Source organism: Cyprinus carpio, chromosome B24, assembly GCF_018340385.1.
Source record: "Cyprinus carpio isolate SPL01 chromosome B24, ASM1834038v1, whole genome shotgun sequence".
NCBI classification, from domain to species: Eukaryota; Metazoa; Chordata; class Actinopteri; order Cypriniformes; family Cyprinidae; genus Cyprinus; species Cyprinus carpio.
Window position 1 is genome coordinate 2,438,918 of NC_056620.1, and position 24,999 is coordinate 2,463,916.

At 39.2% G+C, this 24,999-nt stretch overlaps 1 protein-coding gene across 3 annotated transcripts in view; it reads right to left on the reverse strand.

Annotated features, from left to right (window-relative positions):
* rreb1a (ras responsive element binding protein 1a) overlaps window positions 1–21,031 on the reverse strand; it is a 51,533-nt gene extending 30,502 nt beyond the window's left edge. The window contains exons 1-2 of one of the 3 annotated variants that reach the window (XM_042752073.1): window positions 20,797–21,031; window positions 1,250–1,341 (exon numbers count right to left, since the gene is read on the reverse strand). Coding sequence is in view for 1 of the 3 variants with exons in the window: in XM_042752072.1 (XP_042608006.1) it covers window positions 20,797–20,836 (40 nt within the window). In the remaining 2 variants the exon portion in view is untranslated. Of the gene's footprint in view, window positions 1–1,249; window positions 1,342–20,044; window positions 20,774–20,796 lie in introns of those variants that run through there. The other 2 variants (XM_042752072.1, XM_042752075.1) reach the window with 2 other exon arrangements.
* Between the last annotated feature and the right edge of the window lie 3,968 nt (window positions 21,032–24,999).

Sequence of the window (24,999 nt, forward strand, 5' to 3'; positions counted from 1 at the left end):
CTAATGCAATCGTTAAAGTCAAATAATATTTTTTACAGAATGTATTAATCTTAGTTAATAAGTTATGTGTTTTATAAATAATATAAGTTTAACATTTTCCAAATTATTACATGGTATTAAATAAACCAAATGAATTAACATACTATGAACAAACATTATTATAATTTACAACTGTATATAATCAATTATCAGTGACCTACATTAATAAATGCTATAAAAGTAGTACCTTATGCATTAACTAATGTTATTAAAATGTAAGTTCATTTTGTTAATGCTTTACAGTAAGGAATCTTGTTAACTTTAGTTAAATGTATTAACTAACATTAGCAATATATTTTGCACAATGATAATAGTTTGCTCTTTATTGTTTTCTCGTGTTAGTTCACGGTGCAGTATTAATGTGAATCAATACATGCTGTAGACATTTCTGTTCATTGGTAGTACAAACTAAACCTTGTGTGTCACCACAATGGTATTCTCTATCATTAACATGTGACGTTTTTTCATTATTAATGTCTGTACTGATGACAATTTAAATCTACTTCCATTTAGTTTCAGGTCTAGCCTTTGCCTGGTATTTTGTCTTTACATCAATTCGCATTCTTTTTCTTCAAAGCAACAAACACAAACACATTTTTCAGATTCCTTCCTGCATCTTGATGCAAAGTCATTCCATAACCGCCCTACCTGAACCGAAAACGTCTCGTGTTTGCAGCACAGGAGTCTTAAAACAAGACAACGCAACACTGACAGACTCCAGCTTCATGCAGCGCACTTAGCATGTGTATGAAGTGCATGCAACGTCTGAAGAGCCGAAAGCAGATTGAAAGTTCAAGCTTAAAGGTTCCTGTGCAAAATAATAAACTGTGACCTGACAAATAGTAGATTCGTGCACGACTCATTATCAAAAAGATCCAAAGCCCATTAAGCTGCATACGTTAGTGTCACTGTTTGTGCAGTAATGGGCCGCATGCACACTGCAAAAGAGTGGAAGAGCTGAATTTGATGACAGGCAAAGGATGTGTGGCATACTATGAAGTACGAGTTTGGCAGCGAGGATGAACAGACATGTGGATGAAAGGATGAAATAATAGAAGGAGAGATAAAACTCAAAGTTTCAGGTGAAACTTGTGGGCGGGACTTGATAAGCAGGCCAGTCATCCATGCTGCATGTGCAAACAGTGAGGATGCTCACGCGGACAGGCAGCCTCTGCTCGGCTCAGACCGGACGGTGAGGTGGTATATTTACCCGTCCTCAGACGAGGTTGTGTTATTCTGCTGCCGTTCGGGGCTTGAAGAGGGACTGCAGTGCACCTCGTGTGTCAGCAACCACTGCTCACACTGCAGGGAGACCACAAACAGGGAGTTTAATATGCATGCCTATGAACACACACACACACACACACACATGCACTTTCTTTCGGGATGAGACTTTTGACCTTGAAATCTGTTATAAAGTAATAAAAGCATTGCAAAACCTGCTGTGTTGAATCATAGCCCTATGAAAGGACCCGTTCGTACAGACGATCTCGAGCTCAGTGGCTGGAGTTTGACCTGCAGTCATGGTACAATTTAACTCGCATCAGAAAGGCTGCTTTGAATCAATACAAGCTAGTAGTTAAAGTTCTAGAAATCACCCTCGATATGTTTGTTTAGAAAATACTTCAGCCCAGTTAAAACTATATACAGCAGAAATTTGTCAGTTGCTGTAAATGTTTGAGTAATAATTCTATTCTGGCTACGCGGCCGGTGTGGTACAATAATTCTTACAACGATTCAATCAAAAGACTCACGCATTCTGAATTATTCTAACAAATCATTGACTGAATCATTCAAAGCAGTTACTGAATTAACATCTGACTCACTTACTGACTTACTTTCAGTGATACATATTTTATAGGTTTGTGAAATTAAATTTCTTATAGGTTTACTTTAAATATTTTCACATTTTAAAAATCATTTTTCCATAAAAATGTATATATAGTGATATAACACTACCATTTGAAGGTTTGGAGGTCAATTTTTAAAATAAATTAATCCTTTTATTCAGCATGGATTCATTAAATTGACTAAAAGAGGTGGTAAAAGACATTTATAATGTTACAAAAGAATTATATTTCAAATTTTCTTTCTATTTCTAATGTTCTACCCACCAAGGAATTCTGAGACAGACAGACAGATAAATAAATAAATAAATAGAAATTAAGAAGCACAATCATTTTCAAAACTGATAATAAATGCCTCTTGTCCAGCAAATCATACATACAGTTTTCATTATTTTAAACTGTAATATTTGACAACATTAAGACATTATTAATAACTACTAAAAAATTCAAAACAAATAAAAAATGTTTGAACCCCTGCTTTTGCATGGTAGTGAATATTTTCATCTAGAATTCTTAAGAATATTGCAAAAATACATTTTTGCTTATACAGCCCATTTCTATGTACTTTTATGTGATAATACTGTCAGCTATTACTAGGAGTAGACCAGAGCAACTTTCAGTTGCTAAAAATATAAAAAGGGAAAAAATAAAGATCCCAACTAAGAGCAGACTAGACTAATTTTAACTTGCAGCTGCTAAAAATATAAACAGAAAACTTGCTAAACTGTTACTTATATTTTATAATAGTGTAGTTATAATATTTCTGACATGTTTTAAACAAATTCTGCTGATATTCACCAAAAACTATCACAGGAAAACGTTGCATATTCTATCTAGGCCTGCTCCTAATAAACACAATAAGAGGTGGTTAGCATCATTTGTTGCATCACTAATCAGTGATTGGCCCGTTTAACGTCTGTTAGCCGTCCGCAGACAGGATGGAGGGATACAGAGATGCACAGATGAAGAGGAGGAGAGACTTACGTAGCTTTATCCTCTTTGTGCAGGAGCTTTTCAAAAGAGAGGAGACATGCAGAGGGGGTGTCTTTAAATTAGAGAGAGGGAGAGGGGCACATAACTGACTGAAGACAGATGACCATAAAAAGTTCACAGGAAACTCTGCCGTTGGTGGTGGGGGATGGAGACAAGATGGAGAGACGAGCGAAGGAGTCGTGAGAGGAGAGATGTGAGAGAGATGGAGGATGGGATGAGAGAGACAGGACACAGATTATCAGATTAGCGGCTGGTAAGACTGTCTAATTGAGAGGCAGGTATAATGGCCTGGGTGGAGGAGACATTTTAGTGTGTGTGTGTGTGTGTGTGTGTGTGTGTGTGTGTGTGTGTGTGTGTGGATGGATTTAAAGCTCTGCCTCTATCAAACACACCCAGCTTGCGTGTCTTCTCCTACGTTACGCTGCTCTGATGATGATGATGATGACTGTATTCAGCGACTGTTATTGGCTTTGGTGTGAATTGCACAGCAGTCAGAGAAAAGGAGGACACAAAGTGAGGAATACATCAGCAAACGAACAGGCCAGATTGGTTTTACACAGCCAGCATCCCTGATGCATTACAACTGTGATTTAACAAGTGTATTTTTTTTTAATAAAAAATATATAATACATTTGTAGCAAAGTAGCATCCATATTACACCCAAGTCTATTCACATCTTTTAATGAACATTTTAGGATAAAATTGCAAATTTGCATATAAACTAAGTTTATGGTGACACATTTACCAAATACACTACCGTTGATAAGCTTAGGGTCATGACCAGGATGCATAAAACTGATCAAACGTGACAGTAAATAATTTTGCAAGTTTACAAAATTGTATATTTTAAAGAAATGCTCATCTGTTGTACCTTATATTCAAAGAACCCTGCAAAACTGTATCAGAAAAATATGAACCAGCACAAATAGTTTTCAACATCGACAATAATAAATGTTTCTTGAGCAGCAAATAAGCATATTAGAATTCAGATTTTCCATCATAGGAATTTTAACTAAATTAATGCAGCCTTTGTGTCGTCTTTAAAAAAAAAAGAATCTCACCAACGGTAGTGTAGATTCATATGCATCAAAATAGTCATGTGATTTTATCTCCGTCTTGTGACTTAATTTGCCATCACTCCCTTTCATTACTGAATGCAAAATTATACCACCAGGTTTAATGCTGTGGTTATAGAGTTTGTGCAAATCTATAACCTTAAGTATGAGTACCAGTTATAGTGAGACATTCTTTGCAAACACAACTAATAAGATCGAATTAGTCGCAAGATTCAGACTTTAACAGTTCGTTGAAAAAAAGTTAAAGCCCTGCGATGAACCACAATTAACTGCTGCAAGTTAAATTTCATTCTTTCGTGCCAGGAAACAATTTAATTTAGGCTAAATTTATGTTTAATGAGTGCAGGTATTGGCTACATCCATTTTTGGGTTAAACCTGTTTGTGTACGCACACTATGTGATTACCTCCGCCTCCATGTGTGAGTATGAGCACTGTGTGTGTGTGTGTGTGTATGTGTGTGTGTGTGTGTGTGTGTGTGTGTGTGTGTGTGTGTGTGTGTGTGTGTGTGAAAGAATGCTACTGCTCTGTTTCAGGGCTGGATGACAGGCACGGACAAGTGCAGGAACCAACGTGTTTGAGAGCAGTTGGCGCGCTGAGATAGCGCTGCTTTCTGCCTAGCACATCACCCCTCAATATCAGTTTCAATATTGAGAGGCCAAGATAAAAACCTGTGAAAGACAGACAGGAGATGGGACCTGATGCAAAGAGAGGAAGGTATACAGTTTAAAAGAAAGGGTTGAAAAAAACTGATGAATGAAAGGAGCATGCTAGGTGGCGCAGATAAAGATCGAGGTGAGAATCTGGACAAACGGGAAAGGCCAGTTTGCTCGTTTGCTGCTTGAAAGAGCGCACCGAGTTAACTGCTCACTCCCTGGCTTGTTTGCTTTGTTTCTACTAAACACCAGAGACACCGAGGGGAAGAGAGGGGGCGGAGGACGGGAGTTACCAGAACCTGCACCACCCTGAGGTCTCGTATCCTTATCAATGCAAACCGTACACCCTAAAAACCATAAACACACAGCAGGGCTGATACTAATTACTGCAGTTAGACTATGCCACAAAAGACAAGCATTCGACACCAAGTCCTACTTGAACAAAACCTACATTCTAAAGAATGAAGAGTTTGCGAGCATTCGCATCAGAAGTGGGACTTAGGCCAAAACGGTCACGTGGAGATGTAAATGCATAGCCAACACAATGCAATAATGCCATTATATACTTAAAATGCATTCTTATTCTGATGAGGTGTAATTGACCTCCAGTACTCAAGTGGGCGATCTGTGCCATTAAACTGTGTCGACTACATTCGATTTTTTTTTGGTGGTGTTTGCAAGCATTCCCATCAGAAGCGGGTCTTAGGCCAGAGCACAGTCACGTGGAGATTTCAATGTATAGCCAACACAATGCAATAATTCCATTTCCCATTATATGCATAGCATACATTCTTACTCTACTGCGGCATAATTGACCTCCAGTACTCAAGGGGGCGGTCTGTGCTATAAAACTGACTGTGCTTATAGTAAAATTCCTAAATAATAACAGTTTAACTATCTTCAAACAATTGTCTTTAAATGGTTGCTAAGCCATGACTCAAAAAGCATGACCATAGAAGAAGAGAGTCTGTACTAATGTTTGTTACAGCGCCCCTTGTGACAACGTTGAGAATGCAACACATACTTGCTTCAAAGAATGCTATGGCATTACCATCATAATAAAGTATGAAAAACACAATGGTATTATCATGCTTCCATGTCCAAAGAAACACGGTAATACCAAAAATATGGTACATTTCTAGTACAAGTGAGGGGTGAAAGCACCCCTCAGGATGTTTCTCAATCATTCAGCAGAAGTGGCGGCAATGCACTCATAAGCAAAGACATAGCGAATTGAAATCATCTGACCAGCCATTGTGTGGCAACATGTGGAAACTCCAGCGGGGTTTGAGTTCCTTTTACAGTGATGGTTTATATTAGAGCAGAACAGAGAATAGCATTTGCCCATCAAACCAAAGAAGGCAAAAGCAGACACGTCACCAGCCCCAGTTATTTTCTTTTTACAAAATTCACAATTTTCTGCTTCCCAGGCGAATTTGCAATGATGCTGACCTCAACCACTGACAAGACAGCACATCCAGTTTTGTCAGCTGACTGATTTTTCATGGTTACATGACTAACAATAAGAAACAAGAAACTATGAATGCAAAATGTGACGTATCAAAGGAGCAACTTTTGCTTCAGCTTTGAATAAAATGAGGGGTTCTGCAATGAAGTTGCGGCCTCGGTCTGTGTGATCGACTGTTTTACTCTTAAACATCATTCAACACCTGAGTCAAGCATACATCATAACAGGCAACATGCTAAACTGCGCATGAAGTGGCTTTCATTTCCAAATCAACCCTGGCTGCTTCGCCTTGGGGCGAGCTTGCTTCATGCAAACAAGCTCTGTATCGGTGCGAGCATCTCAGATGCACTAAAAATGTTTCAAAGCCTCCAAATCATAAAACACGTTGCCTTTTCTTGCTCAATGGCTTTAAGACAGATCCTTGGAGTGCTGCAAGGATGCACTGGAAGATTTGGTGCACATGTGTTCTTTGGATGTTTTAAGGGGGTTGGGGGACCTCTAGTCCCAGCTGTGGTGCAGGCTCGGTAGTTCCTGGCTCTTCAGAGTTTAAGAGATGATGTAAACAAGCATGCAAATTGAGGGGTCATTGGCAAAGGACGACTTAGCTGTAAAGCCTCACAGGTGCCTGCGACAGGGACAAGTCTTAGACCCTTCGTTCTTGCAGACGGCAGGCCTTTATTTGGGTCTAAAGGACACATATGGTGCCTCGGATTGGCCAGACTTCACAGTGGGGTACTGCGAGAGCAGTCGACTGCTCACATGAGCGAAGTCTGAGGACAGGACTGCCTCGCATTCAGGCTCATCTCCATATCCATGCAAATATGCATGGGCGGAAAGAGAAAGAACTGCTTTCTCTCACAAAAGAGAGGCTGGGTTTGCGAAGATAGAGTTCTTGTAAGCGAAGACAGACGCTGGCTCATGCCCGGTTTCTGTGGAGAGCCGTGGTGTGAGTTACAGAGGAGTGCAGATGCAGGGTCCATGCTGACAGATCAGTGTGTCATTGACAGCTGCCTGGAAAAAGCATACACTGTCCACCCTCATTGCAGATGGTGTGTGTGTGTACAAGTGCTCTCAAAGAATATCGCTGTCCCCACCAATCCGTCTAAGACAGGGCAGCCATTTTAGAACGCTTCCTTGAGATAGAAACAAGAGCAGTGAATGAAAAGAATCACAATGATGCAAGACTACATGGGGACGTTCATCCCAAGCTTACTCTGGTTAAACAGTGCGTGAGGTGTAGAGGACTGGGTGAAAGGAGGATCTGTGCATCTAATCTCCTTCCCTCTTGTTGTTCTTGTTGTTGTGATCGCTCCTTTATTTAGCAGACATGTTCCTGCAGGAAGACCAAGAGATCTTTCCCTTGTCCGACTTGCTAAGATGCCATTCTCACTGATTGGCTTTGACTGCGATCTGTGGATCTGCTTTGTGCAACTGCAACATTTTTTAATTTGATTGATTGAAGGTCTGTATTTTGTACTCAACAGTACAAGTTTTGATTCAGTTTTGTTTCATGTGCAAAACTGGAACTTTTGATTCATCTGTGGAAAAAGAATCCTCTTGGGAAGCAGTCACATGGGAATTCCTCCTATCTCCCGCCCACTTTCCCCCACTCCCCCTCTCTCGGCAGAGCTGGACAGGGTGGCTGCTTTTATGGCAGAAAGGACGCAGTGGGCCCATACCGTTCTCCTTTGACAGTTGTCTATCTGTGCAACAAATGGAACATTCATCGAGGGTCAGCAGTGACAGCTCGGCTCCATAAATCCAGAGGCACCCAGAGGGCTCTCCAAACCTCAATGTGTACATGGCTCACGTCAGAGACTAGAACAACTAAATTAGGTTTGGGTTCTGTAGATGTACAGCTCACATCTACCACTGTTCAACTTTTCTTTGAACATCATTGGCGATAATAAAGGATGCAATCAACAACTGGAGGCAAAAAAAGAATGTTCAATGCATGCCTAAAGCTGATTTTGAGTTCAATTAATACAGAGTGTCCCAGATAAAGAGGCAGGAACATCCAATTTAAAACAAATCAAGTCCTTAAAATCTACTTTCAAAAAGTTTAGAAAAACTTTTATACTATTGTCAACAGAGGTATTAATTTAATATCATTTTACCAAGTAAAAATGTAAAAGTAAAAATCTTTTTTGGTGCACTTAAGTCGGCATGAATGCAAGTGGCCTATTTTTTAAATTAATCTAAAAAGCCGCAGAATGACTGAAGGCTTGGCTTATAAAGTGGTGTCAGCCAAACTGTGCTTTGCAATAAAAGTATAGAGATGCTTCCGATAACAATCTCTCTTTTATGCACCGTTGAGGTATAGGTGTGGCCGCTGGTTTCATGAAGTAGACTCTAAATTCACTGTACACCTGAGAACACAAAGAGACAAGGAGTAGGAAGAGGAGGAGGTGCGTGGGGGTACCTCCAGGCTTTTTTTCAGTCCTGTTAAACTGGCAAGCTCCTACAAGCCATCCTGAAAAAGAGGCCCACGATGCTGTGCACACACATCCTGAAACTGATCTCAGTGAACGCACCATTACTGCAGAGGGATTCCCTCGCATGAAACAGCACTCAAAGCAAACAAAATAGCAAAATCCAACATCGATTATCATTATGGAAAAGTTGTGCAAAGAAATCAGTTTAATTGTGTCTTTTCCCATAAGTGATGAATGTAAAAAGAAGACTTTTCTCATGAGTGCAGATCATAATTTCCTATACTAAGTAACTTCAAAAATCAAGTAACGAAAGAGCACAGTGCAAATGGCATTGTTGAACAAATCAGATTAAAACACATTCTGCAGAGCATTTTAGTTTTAGAACAATTTTAGTTAGAGAACAATTTGAATCACTGTAAATAATGTGCTAGCTGGTCAGGTTTTGAGGCTGGCGAGCTGCCACGGTGGGTTCTCCATTTATTTGGAAGACTAAGAGAAGAAAAACCACTGGAGGGGTGTTTGACAGAGAACTAGGCAGATATGCCTCTTACGGCATGCTATAATAGAGCTCTTTGTGAAGCCAAGAAGAATACAGCCTTCATCAAGCTGATGCTGAGAACATCTCATACGTGCACACATAAACAGACATGCAGTGACCACGCATGATTTGTGGCTGTCAAGGCTGCCTTTTCCCCTCCAGTGAAAAAGAAGCTTGTTGGGTGAGAAAATCTAAAGCAGGATTTGTGAATGCTCTTATTGGACCCAGTTCTGACGCCGATGTTATCGTCAGTCACTGTGCATTACCTCACTCTCTGTTTTTTGCGCTTAATCACTCTATCATTTCTGCACCTCCCCTCAGGCCCCTTTTTGGCTCGTTACAACGTAACATGGCCTAAACTCCAGAGCAAGGATGCAGGCTAAAGTACAAGGCCAAAACATCAGCCAACTGGTGCTGTGACGGCCGTCAGCCACCCACTTTTAAGGCTCCGCCCCCAAAAGCCAACCCATGTGACTCGCTTCGGCCAATCATACCCCGGGCTGCCAGCTGTTTGGTATTGCCATTCGCCTGAGTGACAACCAGGCCGGTGGTTGCAGCAGGGGTCATCCATCACACTCCAGTGTCTGCTGACGCGCAGGGCTTCTCGGCTGAGCCGAAGCGACTCCCTAGCATCACATCACGTACACCCCCCCCCCCCTCCCCTGCCTGAAATAAGAGTCACATTGTTTTTTCCCATTCATACTGCTCCAGAGTCGCTGTGCAGGGCTCTCTCTACATAGGCGGCTGCCTGAGGACGCGCTCCTACAAGGGAGCGATTCATCTAGAATGGGGGGGTGGAGGCGCTGGAACTTCATAGGAGAATTTGCTGGCCCGAGAGCGTTAAAGTCACGATTCTTTCCCTAAATGTGGCAGCTTGGTGTTTAGCATCAGTCTGACCATCCTACAAAAGGCTGCACAGCCTGTCTACAAACAAAGAACAAGCCAAAAGCGAGAACTTTATGTGAGCGGATTCATTCATTCAGTGCATTTTGCTGTAATCACTAGCCTAAATGCCATTCTACACAAGAAAGGGGTCAATTAAGCTTTTACCAAAACTGAAACTGAAAACAATAAACGTATGTACAGAGTAGCCTGTATACGTGACATGATTGAAATCAAAGCTTTTTACACTTATATTTTAGCTAGCCATCATACAATGTGATCATTTAACTCTACAAATGGATCTGCGGAATGAAAACTGTATTTACTGTTATATAACTGTATGCAATTATATTTTACAGTACTTAGTATATTTTACACAGCCTTTTGTGGTTTAGTTATTGTGAAAAGACATTTCACAATCAGCCTTAATTAGATTTTTACTGTAATGCTGGTGAAAGCGACAATTAAATATGTAATTTGGAGCGCCAATCCTTCTACGTTATATATTTTAATTGTGCATTTAAATATTTTAATTCTTACAAAGTGTGTCAGCTTAAAAAAAAAAGAAAAAAAAAAAGTGTCACCTACTATCCCAATACGTATATTTAAACGATTATGTAAAACTCAAAAGACTCAGTTTGGGAGTAATGTACACAAATGTACAATGTTATCCACTAGACATCACAACATGCTGTTATTCATGCTTGTATTGTCCTTTAAGTGTCAATTAGCTTGAAACCACCTTTAAATGACGAATCTGAATGACATCAGCCGGTACAGAAATGACAGAAAGTACACAAGCCCAGCAGCAGTCAAAGGACGGGTGGTCATTACAGACCAATCTCTTTTGTAATTCCATGACAGTCTGTAGAGGCGTTAGGGCACCAGCATCTCGGCTGCAGGGCCGCAAAGGCCTCATTTCCATCTCTATAGGCCCCTTAATGTTTGCCCACACATTGATAAAGAGGGTCCCATCAGACGTAAGGCGGCACCAGAGTGGGTACAGATTGGTGGGTGGGCGACAGCCCCCAACATTGTGAGGTCCTGAAAGGATAAATGGGGTTGGAAGGAACAATTACAAGTTTCAAACAAAGGTGAGCAGGCCGAAACGGTCACATGACTCAACAATGGAAAAAGTTCTGGTTTTGAACTCTAAACACTTTTTTCTTGGCGAGAGGTTCTTAGAGGAAGACCTGATTAAGTATTTAATGTTCACCACTAACAAAAGAGCCAGATTAGCAGAACTGAGGAGAACTTTTCCTGTCTGCTTTGCCCTGGCATATATTGAAACCATCACTTCACTACTTCTGATAAACAATCCCCTAAATGTAGCACAATAGTTATCGTAATTATGAGAACCTGAAAAAACATCCAGTATCCACCGTTTCCTGTTCTGCAGAAGTTTAACAGCCTCACACACAGCCTTGTGGGATAGGCCATTTCCGTAGCAGGCCATGAAACACGCGGTTGAATCACAAACACAGACGTGCGGCTCGAAAGTGAACTACCACCATCCTGACATCATCAAGAACGGTTTTAAATGAAGTAACACCTGAAATCTGGGAACAAATCTATGGTGATCCAAAAGCCAGAACAACGCAAAAAGTGCAATAAATCTTGTGAGATTAATCAAGTTTTCTACAGGATTGTCAATTTCTTTGTAACTTTCTTTATAGCTTCTCAGCAGCTGACCTTGTTCAAAGATTACAGCAGAATGAAACGAGCGCAATCTAGGAGAAGACAATACAGGGACACTACCCACTTTATGACTAGTTACGCAACACTGATTGAGACAAAACAGGCATTTTGCACATCAAACACCAAGGGCGCATGAAGGACTCTTCATTCAAATGAGAATGTTTTAAGTTTTTGAGCTTGATGTGCTGAAGATGAGGACTGTCTGTAAACATCTGCATGAGATTCAAAAGGTTTATGTAATTCCTAAACTTGCACAACCAAAAAACACAAGCTAGTAGTAACCATAACCCATGAGGATGAGTGAAGCAGCCATTCTGTCAGAGCCCTGACGTGCATTTTGTAAAGTCTGTACTTTCATCCGGACCCTTGATCTGGTCTTCCCGTGAGCCAATCAACAGCCTGGTTATCTTCTTTGCTCTCTGATTAAGTTTATTATTGCCTCTGCTCTACTTTTCTCCAAGCACTTCGTCACAAAGTTCACAAGTGGAGTCCTAACTCCCTGGTTAATGATAACACTCCTTGGGTAGACGAGTTTTGCGAGATGCTCCGGATGGATAGTAGATGTGTCCACATGGTTTTCTGATGACTAACTCTAATGAAGATGCTTTGAAATGTGGAAGTTACCACTCATCACCTCTTATAATCTCACTGACAGGCACAGACAGGTCGGATTATACTGCATTCACACAAACAGTTGTTTGGAAGCTCGTTTTTTTTTTTTTTTTCTAGACTGGTTAAATTACATTTTTATTAATCAAAAAGCATGTCTAATTAATTGAAATCACGAAATTTTTTATTTGTTAAAGTGAATTTTTATTAATAAAAAAGTTTTTTTTATTTTTTGAAATCATTATATTTATATTTTAAAGCAATTTGATTAAAAATAAATTATTATAAGTTAAAAAAATATATTTTTTTTTTTCAGTTGTATTTTTTTATTTTATTTATTGATTTGAGTTTTTTTTTTTTTTATTTAGTTGTATTTTATAAGCATCTCTAATTTAATTGATTTTTTATATTCCATTTTAAATATTTCATAGATGTATATATATATTATCTCTAATATATATTGATATATATATATATTTTTTTTTTTTATTTTATTATTTTCTTTATTTCTTTTTTCCCAGAAATACTGTGTTGTGTATTTACATTTTTCTTCTAAACAAATTAGGGGAATTTTTTTTTTTTTTTTTTTGGTAAACATCCCTAAAAAATAATGTTTTAATAATTATTTTAAGTATGAATACCATCATTACATTAAGTAATATATTTGTCACAGTTTATTCAAGTTAACCAAACTTTTATTTTTTTTTTTGGGTTGCTTTTGAGGGGTTGATGTTTATGTTTTCTTTTTGCATATGATTTTTTTTATATATTTTTATATATTTATTTTTTTTGTGTGTTATATATATAGACTGTAAACACCGCAAGCGTCACAGGTGCTTCAGTATGTGTGTAGTAAACGAAGCCATTCATTCACACAGAGACACGCAGAACACAGGATTCATATTTAAATGGTATTTTGTGGCTTAATATTCACAGACACTAGTCCATGTTGTGTTTTCATTTAACTGTTCTGAACTACTTTTGATTTATGTGACATTCCGCATTATACAGTAAATTCCGTTTTTATGACTGGATTCCGCGATTCCATCCGCATCACGGAAATCGTAGGGCCCTACAATAAGACTGGTTCACAAATTGTGAGAGATGGTTTCAGGTTTGTTCACTTGGTGAGTGAAATCTCATGAAAAACTCAAGAAATGTCTAGGTCATTATTCAGACCCAAAGCACAAGAAAGTTAGGCTAATTGAAAGCAAATTGAAAATTAAGCCTAATTTAGGACCACCAAGAATAGCAGAAAATTTTCATAAAACACAGGTTTTTGCTTCCTTTTCAAAACATATTGTCTTATTTTTGGTCTGAAATTCATCCAAGTAGATTGGAACTTTTACATTTTTGATTTGTCTTCATGGTTTTTAACACGTCTTCTGGGTGGGTCCCTTTAGAAACATCCAAGCGTGCAGGCTTGCTGTGAAGTAGGTGTTGAAGGAGGGCAGTGTTTCTGTCTGCTCATTGTGTACACAGCCCCTGATGGGAAAGGCCAGGTTTCAGGAGAAGAAAGAACCCTGCTCGCTGTCTTTTGTGGCGTCTCCTCAGGGGCGCGTCAGCAGAGCCTGCCCCATTGACTCCTTGTTTCCCAAGGGAGCTAGACGGTGTACCATTAACCCCAGACCAGTGAGGCAGACACACCTTTACCTTTCACCTGACCGTTTGAATTCGCAGCCCAAAAACTGGGCTTGAGCGCCCTAGACCTCTCTAACCCAACCCCCTCGCACATCATTTCAGCCGGCTCCATCACAAAGAAGGATTTATTTTGGAAACAGTAGCCAGCATATCAGTATCTCCTATCTCTTCTAATGCTGATGTCCCTAAACAGAAGGAGCGTGTCCTGGTGCCACTTCAGAATGGCTGAGCTGTCACCGAGGAGTGTGATGACTCTGTCACGGTTTAAAGATTGATTCTAGGAGATTTTTTTCTGAGTGGACCGGGTGTGGCTTTCAGGAAGAGCTCTTCAGTATCGATGCTTGCTTAATAACACTGACACGCATCTTAGTCAGACCGTCCTGACTGGAAAAGTCTGGTGGAGATGGCAGTTTCAAAGCCAAATGTGACCAAGTTTTGTCTAAACTTGCGGGTGCAAGACTAGTTTTATTAAAGAAAGTTTGAACCAGGAATGCTGGTGGAGTTTTAAAGCCTTGAGTTCTTCCTCCCTTTCTTGACTTCCCTCACTCCCGTGTCTCCACCTCCATCCCGAGGCCAGTCCAGTAATCTCATCCTCCCTTCCCCCCTACACTCATAGCAGCTGTGCAAAGGGATGCTCTCAGGCGGAGGCCCATGTGTTTGCACAAGAGGTTGCAAGAAGGTGTGTGTCTCACTTCTTTACGAGCTTGAGGTTCAGCAGGACTAGGGGCATGCGCTCCAGTCTCTGTGGATACGAGGTGTGTCCTGTGTTTGCTGAACAAACAACAGTACCTTTTCTGCTCATGAGCAGAGATGGCAGGACATTGTGTGTGTGTGTGTGTGTGTGTGTGTGTGTGTGTGGTTTGGATGCGAACAGGTATGTGTACGGTTCGGTTTTGAAGAAGAGGGTGACAGGGAAGGTTGTTATGAACTTGAATTATCTGTTTCTTATACATCATTGCATAAACAGCTACAGGGAAGCTTGATTACTTGAGTTCGACACGGAGGGACTTCCAATAAGAAGCAGGGATGGACTGAAAACAAAGCACAACGTTCAATACAACACATGGCACTGCACTTTAGTGAAAAATTGCAAAACTCACTGCTATGCCAGGGTGTTGTTATGAGTGTCGTGATGCACTGAAATTAGTTTTTATTTACTGAAACTAAAACTGAAGATTTCATTTAGCCAAAAAAATTAAATAAAATTTGGGTAGTATGGATAATTCTAGTGCATTCAGTCAAAATGCATATTCAGAGAAGTGCTGATTAAACACTGATTTTTACCCTTCGAAGCGATTTCAAACGAACCTTTTTTTTTTTTTTTTTGCTATTTCAGCCACAAAATTTAGGTGCATCACTAGGTGTTTTAGGTTTTTGCCCATGTTACTGTCTTTAACTATTTTAAAGTTAGTGTTGAATTTATCAAATTAACATGTTGACTTAAGATATTGATTTTAATGTGAAACACAAACATATAAGGAATGTATCTGCTTGTCAAGTCAGACATCACACCTCAGTTTCTGTTGTTGTAATTTCTGTAATCCTGTTTTTGCAAAACATTTTATATTTTTATTATTTACTTTAGTACAGTGACAATACAAATTAACATTTATTATGATATACATATTGTCTTAATGACAATCACACTCAATATTTACCTATCTTCCACAGTATAAAGGAGCAACAACAAAAAAATTACAATAATGACCATAAACAGATCTGCTCAACATGTGGTCGACATGTAATGTTTGCCAAGCTGCATCCCAGGATTACATCTTTTCCCATCATGCACTGCTCCAGGTAACATGTCATTAGGGCAGCTCATGCTTGCAGTCTATATTTGTTACCCGTCGAGTGGCAGGGTGGCAGACAGGAGCAAACACACCTCTTGGCTTTCGATTAGCGCCGGACATAAGAACACCAGATTTGCACTGTTTACACAAAGGCCTGTCTGCATGTCCTCAATTGTGCCAGACCCAGAACATGCCACAAAGCTACCCTTTTTGGGATGCACAGCGTCCCAACTCCAGCTCACGATGACGGTTAGTGCAACTGTATCATTTGCCTGCTCTCTCCCTCACACGTAATTAGACAGAAACTGGTTGTGCGATGCTGCTGGCCTCTTTTTTTCTTTCTGCAACCACTCGCGTCTTGTCTGTTCCGCCCTTTCTCCCCTCCCTCCCTCTTATTCTCTCTCGGCCAGCTCCACTGAGCAACAAGTGCTGCCTGTGAGTACCACCCTTCCCCCTTGTCCCAGCCTCCAGAAGCTATCGCAAATCCCGCGAGCAACTGCCAGCTGACAAAACTGTTTAGTCAGCAAGAGAGAGGCAGGCAGGGAGAGAGAGGGAGAGAGAGAGAGAGCAAACGAGAGCCGAGACAGAAAACGAGCCGTACATCAGATTTAGTTTAAACACTTATCTTGAGGAAACAACAAGTAAGAGAGAAAAAAAGTCAAAGCCACTAGTAGGTCTACACTGAAAAAAAAAAAGAAATACTCTTACTTAGTATTTTTGTCTTGTTTCAAGTAAAAATATCTAAAGATTCTTAAATTAAGATGCATTTACTAGATAAGCAAAATGACGTAAGATATTTAGTGTTGTTTCCAAGGAGGGGAAAAAAAAACTAAATTAATCCATTTTGCTTAAAATACGTAAAGTTATCTGCCAGTGGGGTAAGCAAAATAATCTTGTTTTGCACTCAAATTAGACTAAATATCTTACATCTAGTAAATGCATGTTAATTTAAGAATTTTTAGATATTCTGACTACAAGACAAGACAAAAGTACGAAGTAGGATAAGCCTTTTTTGTGTATCCGTCGAGCTGTCTGAATCTCAGAGAGGGAAAACAGCCGTGCGAATAACTCGCTATTGTTCTAACACTTCCTTCATCTCTTCCCCCTCCACCTCAGAGAAGAGGCAAAGTTTCGCTTCCTGTCTTTCCTCTCATCTCGGCTTGCTAGAGCTCCATTTTTTCCTTCCCTGCCCTGTCCTCTCCTCCATTGTGGCATTCTTTCACATCGGTGATAGCCGTTGGGTTAGACTTTGAACTCTTGGCAAATACCAACATTATTTGCTGGTTGGAGCGGCTCGGGGGAGAAGCGGGGAAAGGTGATAAGGCGGGCCGCGGTAACAGGGCTTCAGACGTGTTCGTTGAGCCTCATGGCCCATTAGCGTGATGACTAGTTAACACGGCAGATGATTGGGTCAGTGCTCTGATGAAAGGTTCTTAACAGTCCCACAGCTACAGTGTTTAAAAGCATGATAAACAATCCCTTTCATCTACTGCAACTGCTAGTTCTCCAGCAGCTTCGCTGTTTCTGAACCAAACATGTTTTTCACGTTTTCACAGCCAAAGATAAATGCTGCCTGTGTGGGCCAAGACAACTCCTGCAATCACAGAGAGGATTGGCTGAATTTTTGAGGTTAAGCCTTCAATCCCGTATATGACACATCGAGGCTGTTTAACAATAATGAGCCACGGTGAGAAGGAGGCAGAGCAGCTTCGTCTTACTGCATCAACAAACAGTAGGCCATGAGGGACTTCAACCAGGACAACCACAAATATAGCCGAGGCTAACGTGTCAGCACCCGACACTATTCTAGTTCAGACCTCCAGACAGACGCACACCTGTGTCGCTCTGAAATAAACCACTCGTTTTAATAAAGCACCAGTTCATCTGTGTGCTAATAAAATCAACTCTGCATCTCTAACTAATTGCTTCCATTCTTGAATGCGATGGTGTATTTGAATATCCAGTTCTTTTGTGTGATGCTAATTACAACAGAGTCCTAATTTTTTTTTTATGGATAAACGCCTGATTTGTGGAAACAACTTCAAATCCACCTTAGGGCTCTTTTTCTTCCATCTCTCACTCCATCCAAGCTGTTCCCCCGTTGTGTTCCTGTCTCTGCTATACGCTTTACGGAGGGATGGAATATAATCTTATCTAAAAAAAGGCAGGCTAAATATAGCTCGGGAGCCAAAGGGCCAACCCTTCATGCCCTAGGGCCGAAAGCAGGTCCCTCTCCATCAAGTTGCACATGTTCTCCATCAGATCTCATTTAGACTTCAATAGCATTAGTAACCCATAAAAACACTCAAATGTGCAGCAAAACATCTTGAATGAATGGATGAAGAAGGCATAAACCAGGTAACATTAGTACCTAAAAAGGTATAACAAGATGTTATAATTTAGATGCATCTCGTGCAATTGAATCTGGGATCAATTATTCGCAAGGCATTTCAAGTAGCATGGTCAACCGAAGATAGAAAATCAAATAAAATGAAATGCAAATCTGAGAAAGTCAGTGATGCAAAGCAGAGCTTTAAAGTGTTTATCATTTGGCAGACACAACCGAGGCCTGCTGTGTAGGTATCTTGGGAATTACTATAATGAATTTAGATAATGTCAATACCCAGTACTCTCACTGAGACCTGAGGGAGGGTGATATACTTTTAATTAGCACTAGAAAAAATACCAAGAGGGACTGGAAACCAGATTTCCAAGTGTTTGAGAATGCATGAACAATGCATTCGGTATGCAACATCTAAATGCATTTAAAAACACTAAATAAAAAAAAAAAAAATCACATTGGGGCAGTATGCATTGGTTTCTATTCACTGGTAGCTAAAGTAGAATAAAGTAGAAACTTCCCTGACAGTTCAGCATCAATATCTGTTTCCTTTGGGGTTTAAAAACACTAGACACTTCATAAACTCCATTAGCACAGCTCCAAAAAAAAAATACGTACGACTGCATGCATTTGAATCTCTAGAATGTGCCTTTAAAAATAAAAAAACAACAACTATGAGAGCAAACTTTCCTATTAGCCTTAGCCAAAGAGGAAACAAACAAAACTACATGGAAACATCCTCCTCCTTTAGCCACAACACCATCAAGCTGATCCTTTAAGACTGGCTGCAAGGCCTCCGTATGGTCCTGCTCACAACACTTCCGGTCTCTGCCAAACTCTGACATCACTGATTTGAGAGAAAACCACAGAAGATGTGCTTAGTGGTCCAGCTAAATACATCAGGTGGGGCTTTTATTTTAAGGGGCCGCATAAGATCTTATATTTAGAGATGGAGAGAGGCATGATGTGCGTGTAGTGATAGTACTCCGCTCGTCTCCAGTGTTGAATTTCGTAATGGAATGTGAACTGCTCATCCAGATCCGTCCTCTCCTCCCTGCCTTTAAAAAAAGGAAACTTCTTTAAATGCCACGACCCCAAAACTAGCTCTGGTCATCTAATGTGATTGGTTGAGCAGTGCTGGGACTTTGCAGTACTTGTCCCAGTCCACTCCAGACTAGAGCATGTAAGCGGTGCGAAGCGGAGCGTGGAATGGCTTTTAAAGTCAGAGATGTTTCAATGGAGGAGTGCACAGAGGAAAACCTGGAGCGGAGCTGCAGACGAGAGATTAAAGAGATCTCCGTCAGTGTTTTTGTTAGCTTGTCACTCGCTGACACTCAAAACTAGATGCTTTGGCTTCGATTTGGAACTATTGCTGCCTTGAGAAATTCGTTCCTTTGAATATTGATTTTGTTATTATTACGAAATATCACAAATTCAAGAAGGAAACAGAACCTGGAAGTTGCCTAAAAAAAAAAGAGAGAGACTAACTATATTAGAAAATTATGAAAAATATTAATTTCTACCAACATATTTATTCATGGTACTAACTAAATGTGAAGAAACTGTGAAAATTTAGTGATAAATGCCATTTGCTCCAGACTTGCTTTCCGCTTACTGATCTCTATAATATAGATTATACATACATTATCTATAAATGTCCAAATCAACATGCACCTTCCAACATTACAACTTGGCAACTTCATCTAGAATTATGAGTGTCTCTTTTGAAAACACCACTTGTGTTCAGTTATTATGACAATTTCCGCACATGAAGGACACAACAAATACATCCACAAACTAGCATATGTGTCTGAAATGTATATCACGTGATATTAGTCACGCAGTATCATTCATAAACAATGCTGTTTTGGTATTTTATCGATGATCCCCAAAGGCCTTGTGCCTACCCTTGCTTAAATATTAATAAACAAGATACTTTCGACTGCATCACCCCAGGAAGAGCATCTTAAAGGCGTACGGACACAGCGGGAGGATGCACAAACTGTAGCGCGTGAACTTGCCACGTTTACCTTCGAGTCTCCTGAGTGTCTGCCTCCGAGGAGACGGAGCACGAGCGCCTAGCAACCATCATCCATTCCTTCAGTTCACAGAGACAGAACTTACAGAAACGACATATAAACGACCCCTCGACTTTACTCTGGCGCTGCACATCTCGACAAGCCCCAACCCAGCGATTAAACGATGTGACAGAATCACGAAACGCTTTCGACGATAAAACCAACCGACGTTTCTTCGCTCGAGTTACCTCAGCGACTACCTGAGCAAAAACAGGCCATCCTTAAAGTGATAAACTTTGTTTGTGAACTTTGTGACGCAACAGGTTGTTGTCGGAACTAGACCAAGCGAGCAAAAAAGCAAACAAAACGAGCTATACGCCTCAAAATCGAGCGTTTCGTGAGTCGCTAGCGATCGAAGTGATGCTCGGCGGCGCGTTAGCTTCACGCTAGCTAACAGAAGCAGACTTTGAACCCCATCAGCGCTTAAAACAACTTCTACACAGCTTTAAAAAGTTAGTAAAGATAACCACAAACGTGTGTGCGCACAAACACGCCGATGTCTTAAAGAAACGGCGTTGTTTGGGCATCAGGTCTCTCCTCGCGTAACGAGGAAGCTGAAGTTGGGAAAAAAAAAAGTGTTCTAAACTCCGCATTAACTTTCCCACTTAAACTCCAACGCGAAGTGACGCTAAAAACTCACACAAACACACAAAACCAAAACAACAGGCCCGAGAGATAGTGTTTAGGAGAGCCGTGTAACTTACGCTTGACTTTGTTGGGGTTGGGTTGCTTTCGCCGAGACATGATGATGATGATGATGATGATGAGAGAGAGAGAGAAAACAGAAAGAAGCTGCTAAAGTTGTTCCGGAGAGGAATCAAGATGGCGTTTGTAAAAGATGTGCAAAGTTCGTCAACTTTGCGTTTGAGTTCCCCACTTCTCCCAGATTCCCCCCCACGCCGAGATGCTTTAGGGAGGAGAGAGGAAAACGCTCATTTCGTTTTCCTCCCACTGCGTCTCTCTCTCTCTCTCTCTCTCTCTCTCATTTTCTCTAAAGCTCTCTCTCTCTCTCTCTCTCTCTCCTCTAAAGCTGATAAGTAAGGCGGAGTGTCACGTGCTGCTCTGCTCTAGTCTCCAAGGGGACGCGCGCTACTGAAGCTGCAGACACACACAAGCATCCCGCACACAACTACTTCACAAACTCTTCTAAAACAAACTAACAACACACAGAAGTGCACATTATCTGTATTAACATTATGTCATGTGGACAGGAAGGCACAAAAAAGTTCTTTAAAAAAAAAAATAAAGACAAAAAATACAAAGTAATTAACATTGAAAGAACAATGGGATGTAAAATAATGTAATAAAGGCAGATTAAAAAAAAAAAAAAAAATAATAATAATATAACTAATAAATATATATATATATATATATATATATATATATATATATATATATTAATAGTAGTAGACATAAATCTACCCCACATGGTTAGGAATTAAATAAAATAGTACTACTACTACTACTACTACTATTAAAAATCAAATGAAAATAATAATCATAGTCAATAATAAAATATGGTAAGTAAAATATTAGCAATAAAAATATTATTATTATTATAAAATAAAATGAAAAACAGTTCATGACCAATTATAATTATCTGTATTCACATTATTAATAGAATATAAACAATACAAAGTATTATTTTTTGTTGTTATTGATATAAAATGAAAGTGAAGAATTTATTTGAAAATCAACGATGATTCATTACATGACAACATTCATTCAAAACTATAAATGACTCACAAATAACACTGTATAAATTGATATTTTATAGTTGGTATGACAAATACTTGTACTTTAACAAAAAACGAAAAAGACACAAAATACACAGTAAATGAAAAATGGGGAAATAAAAATAAAAGAACTGACGTTAGTGATGAAGGTGCAAAGAAAATAACTTACATTAATAAAACTTACTTTACATTAAGAAAGTTTTCTGTCTGGCATGCAACAGGCGGTACTGAGAAATAATAACTTATTTTAACTTGAGATGGCAAAAGACGTATTGTATGAAGATTGGATTTTGCAGGGTTTTATCAACTTGAAAGCTTGTTTATTTAAGCTGTGAATTCCTCGTGGTGCTGATAGCAGGATATTAGACCCTCCCCGTCCAGCTCAGGCTGATTAAACTGGACAAACCTGCCCCCGCGACCCCCAGCGAGCATCATTGTGATACTGGATATTATAATTGATCCACTACTGAGAACTTTATCATTCTTCAGTTCTGTTCAATTACGACACAAAACTCCAGCTGTGTTTACTGCTCATATTAAATAAAAAACACTGTTTGGCATTTCCATAGTGTTTTTTTCTCTCTCTAGTTTTGAATGTATGGGTTAAGGAGGTCTTGTAGTCACTATACGGGTCAATGAATAACTAGTTAAGGCGGTTTATCATTTCCTCCCAAAGTCTGCATGTTTGCTGAGTGTTCAAGTCATGCATCTTTGCAGAACACCACCAAAAGTGAAATAACTTCAGTTTATGAGTCAAATATGTTAATTAGCAAATTAAAGCAATGGTTCGTTTCTTTCATTATCATGCAAACTGCACCTACGGGTCTCACGGCGGGTTTGAAGCGCGTTCTGAAAGGCCTACAGATCTACACAGAGTAAGACAAGATGCAACGAGACCTCCATCTCCAAACTAGCCGAAACTTGAGAGTGATGTTATTTATTGACCGTTACCTAGGCTTCCAAATGCAACCCTGTTGCTAGGGAACAACCTTTCACAGCAACAAAAGGTTTCCTTTATCCTCAGTGAACGAGTCTGAAAGAATACCTCAGCAGCGGCGCGGTCTCAGGACACTGACTCCATCACAACACACTGCATAATATGTTAAATTAGATGTCAGTGCATCAAAATGGTGCTATTTCGCCAGTTTAAAAGTGAAAACATCTTAATTAGACCATTAGGGAAACTCCTGGACAAATGATGGATGGCGGGACGAAGCTGCAGCAAACAACACACTCAACAACTCATGCTAGCGGATTACAAAATATGCTTGATCGAAGAGAATTTTGCACACGGATTTAGAGCAATAACTGTCCAAATGCGACAAAACCAGAATACCTGTACTATAAAAACCCAAAAAATTATTAAAAATTAGTTTTTAAAAAAGCACATTGCTTCTTCAAAGATACTTTTGTTGCTGTATTTGGGCCTGAGGAATTAATTCAGTTATCAGTTTATTAATAAACAACATTTACTGACTAAATATATTCACGTTTGTGCATTTATCAGCCATTGAAACATCTGTGGTAATATACATACAAATAAGCTTTGCTAAGGCTGTTGGAAGCTTTATAATGTTGTTGATATAGCAAACTATTGTATTGCATTGCTAAAAAAATATATTTAGTAAACATAATCTTACCAGTTGTTTGCATGCTTGCATGCTAAAAAATATAGTATAAGAATATTTTATTAACATTTTCCTTTAAGTTATGAAAATGTTATTTCTGAAATGTTCCCCAAACGTTCAAGACATCATTTTTAATGTTTTTTCTTGGTTATACAAATGTTAAGGAAATATTCCATATTATAATTTTGAAAACATTGTGAGAATGTTACGTTTGAATGTTCTCTGAACGTTCTGAAACAAGTAATAATAATAATAATAAAAAAAATAGATGATCATCAAATATAAACTATATGATTTTTTTGTGCTAACAATTTTCTATTAATGTTACTGAAAGAGCATTTGTTAGATGTCTAGTGTCTTTCAGTGGCTCTAAACTTATTTTTGGACTTTCTAAAGTTGTCTGCTAATGCTAGATGTGACCACATACAATAAAAGCCTCACTTTGTCTTACGAATCAAGACAGATGATGAACCAGCACGTCTTTCAAGCACAGAATGAACTAAAAGCATTTCCCAAACTGGGCTATGTTTACACTTTCGTTTTCTCAGAAAGTGAACGTTTTTTTGAAGTATAAGCATGTGATGTATAGCTCAGAATGATTATGCAATGCTTTTTCGATGGAAGTTCTGGTCTGTATGAAGCGAAATGAGTAAGTAAATGTATTTGAAATAGGGAAGGAGATCAGTAATCTCCGAGGAAGAGAGAAGACACTGGCATACGGACACTTCAACCAGACCTGCCTGTTTAATATTTCACGTGTACATTAGGACTGTATGTCTCTAGATTATCAGGTCTCATCACTCCAAATGAATGGAAGGTATGTGATGAATGTATGTGCTGTCATTATGAATGGGCCAAAACTGTGTATTTGCCTGTGCTGCTTGCAATTAAACATGGTGTCTTATATCTTGTGCAATTGAAAAAAGTTCCACTTTTCACTTCTTCATTCAGCAGGCCGATTCATTAACTTTGTTTCAATACGTTCTTGGGACAAAATCTAAAAATGTAACATAATATAAGAAACGAAAGTGATATTTATGAGGACATGAAGTGCAGCTGTCTGTGAGAGGATTGGAGTGCAGCAGTGGAACATGGTTAGAAGAGTTAATGGCGCCATCTACTGTGCTACATTTGAATTTGCAAGACTTCTGTGTGAAAATACTAATATTTAGTGTGTGTGAACTGAAGCAGTGTTATTTTAGTATCACTGCGATACTATAACACTTTGTATTCATATTTTGAATCATTTAAAAAAAAAAAACTTTTTTTCGTTTTAATTTTAAAGTTTAAGCTTTTATTAATTTTATTTATTTATTTATTTATTTTTATTATAAAGCATTCCAGTTTTTATTCATTGAAAAATTTCAGGTTTTCCAGAAAGGAACATTTCCATTTCAGTTTCATTTCCACTGTAATTCATACTGTCTGTTGTTGTCATTTGTGGATTGTTTTTTTTTTGTCTTGCTTTCATATTTCATTCATGCTCTTCATATTTTTGAGGAAATTCCAGCTTGTTTGGAAATAAAACATAATAAAGATATGG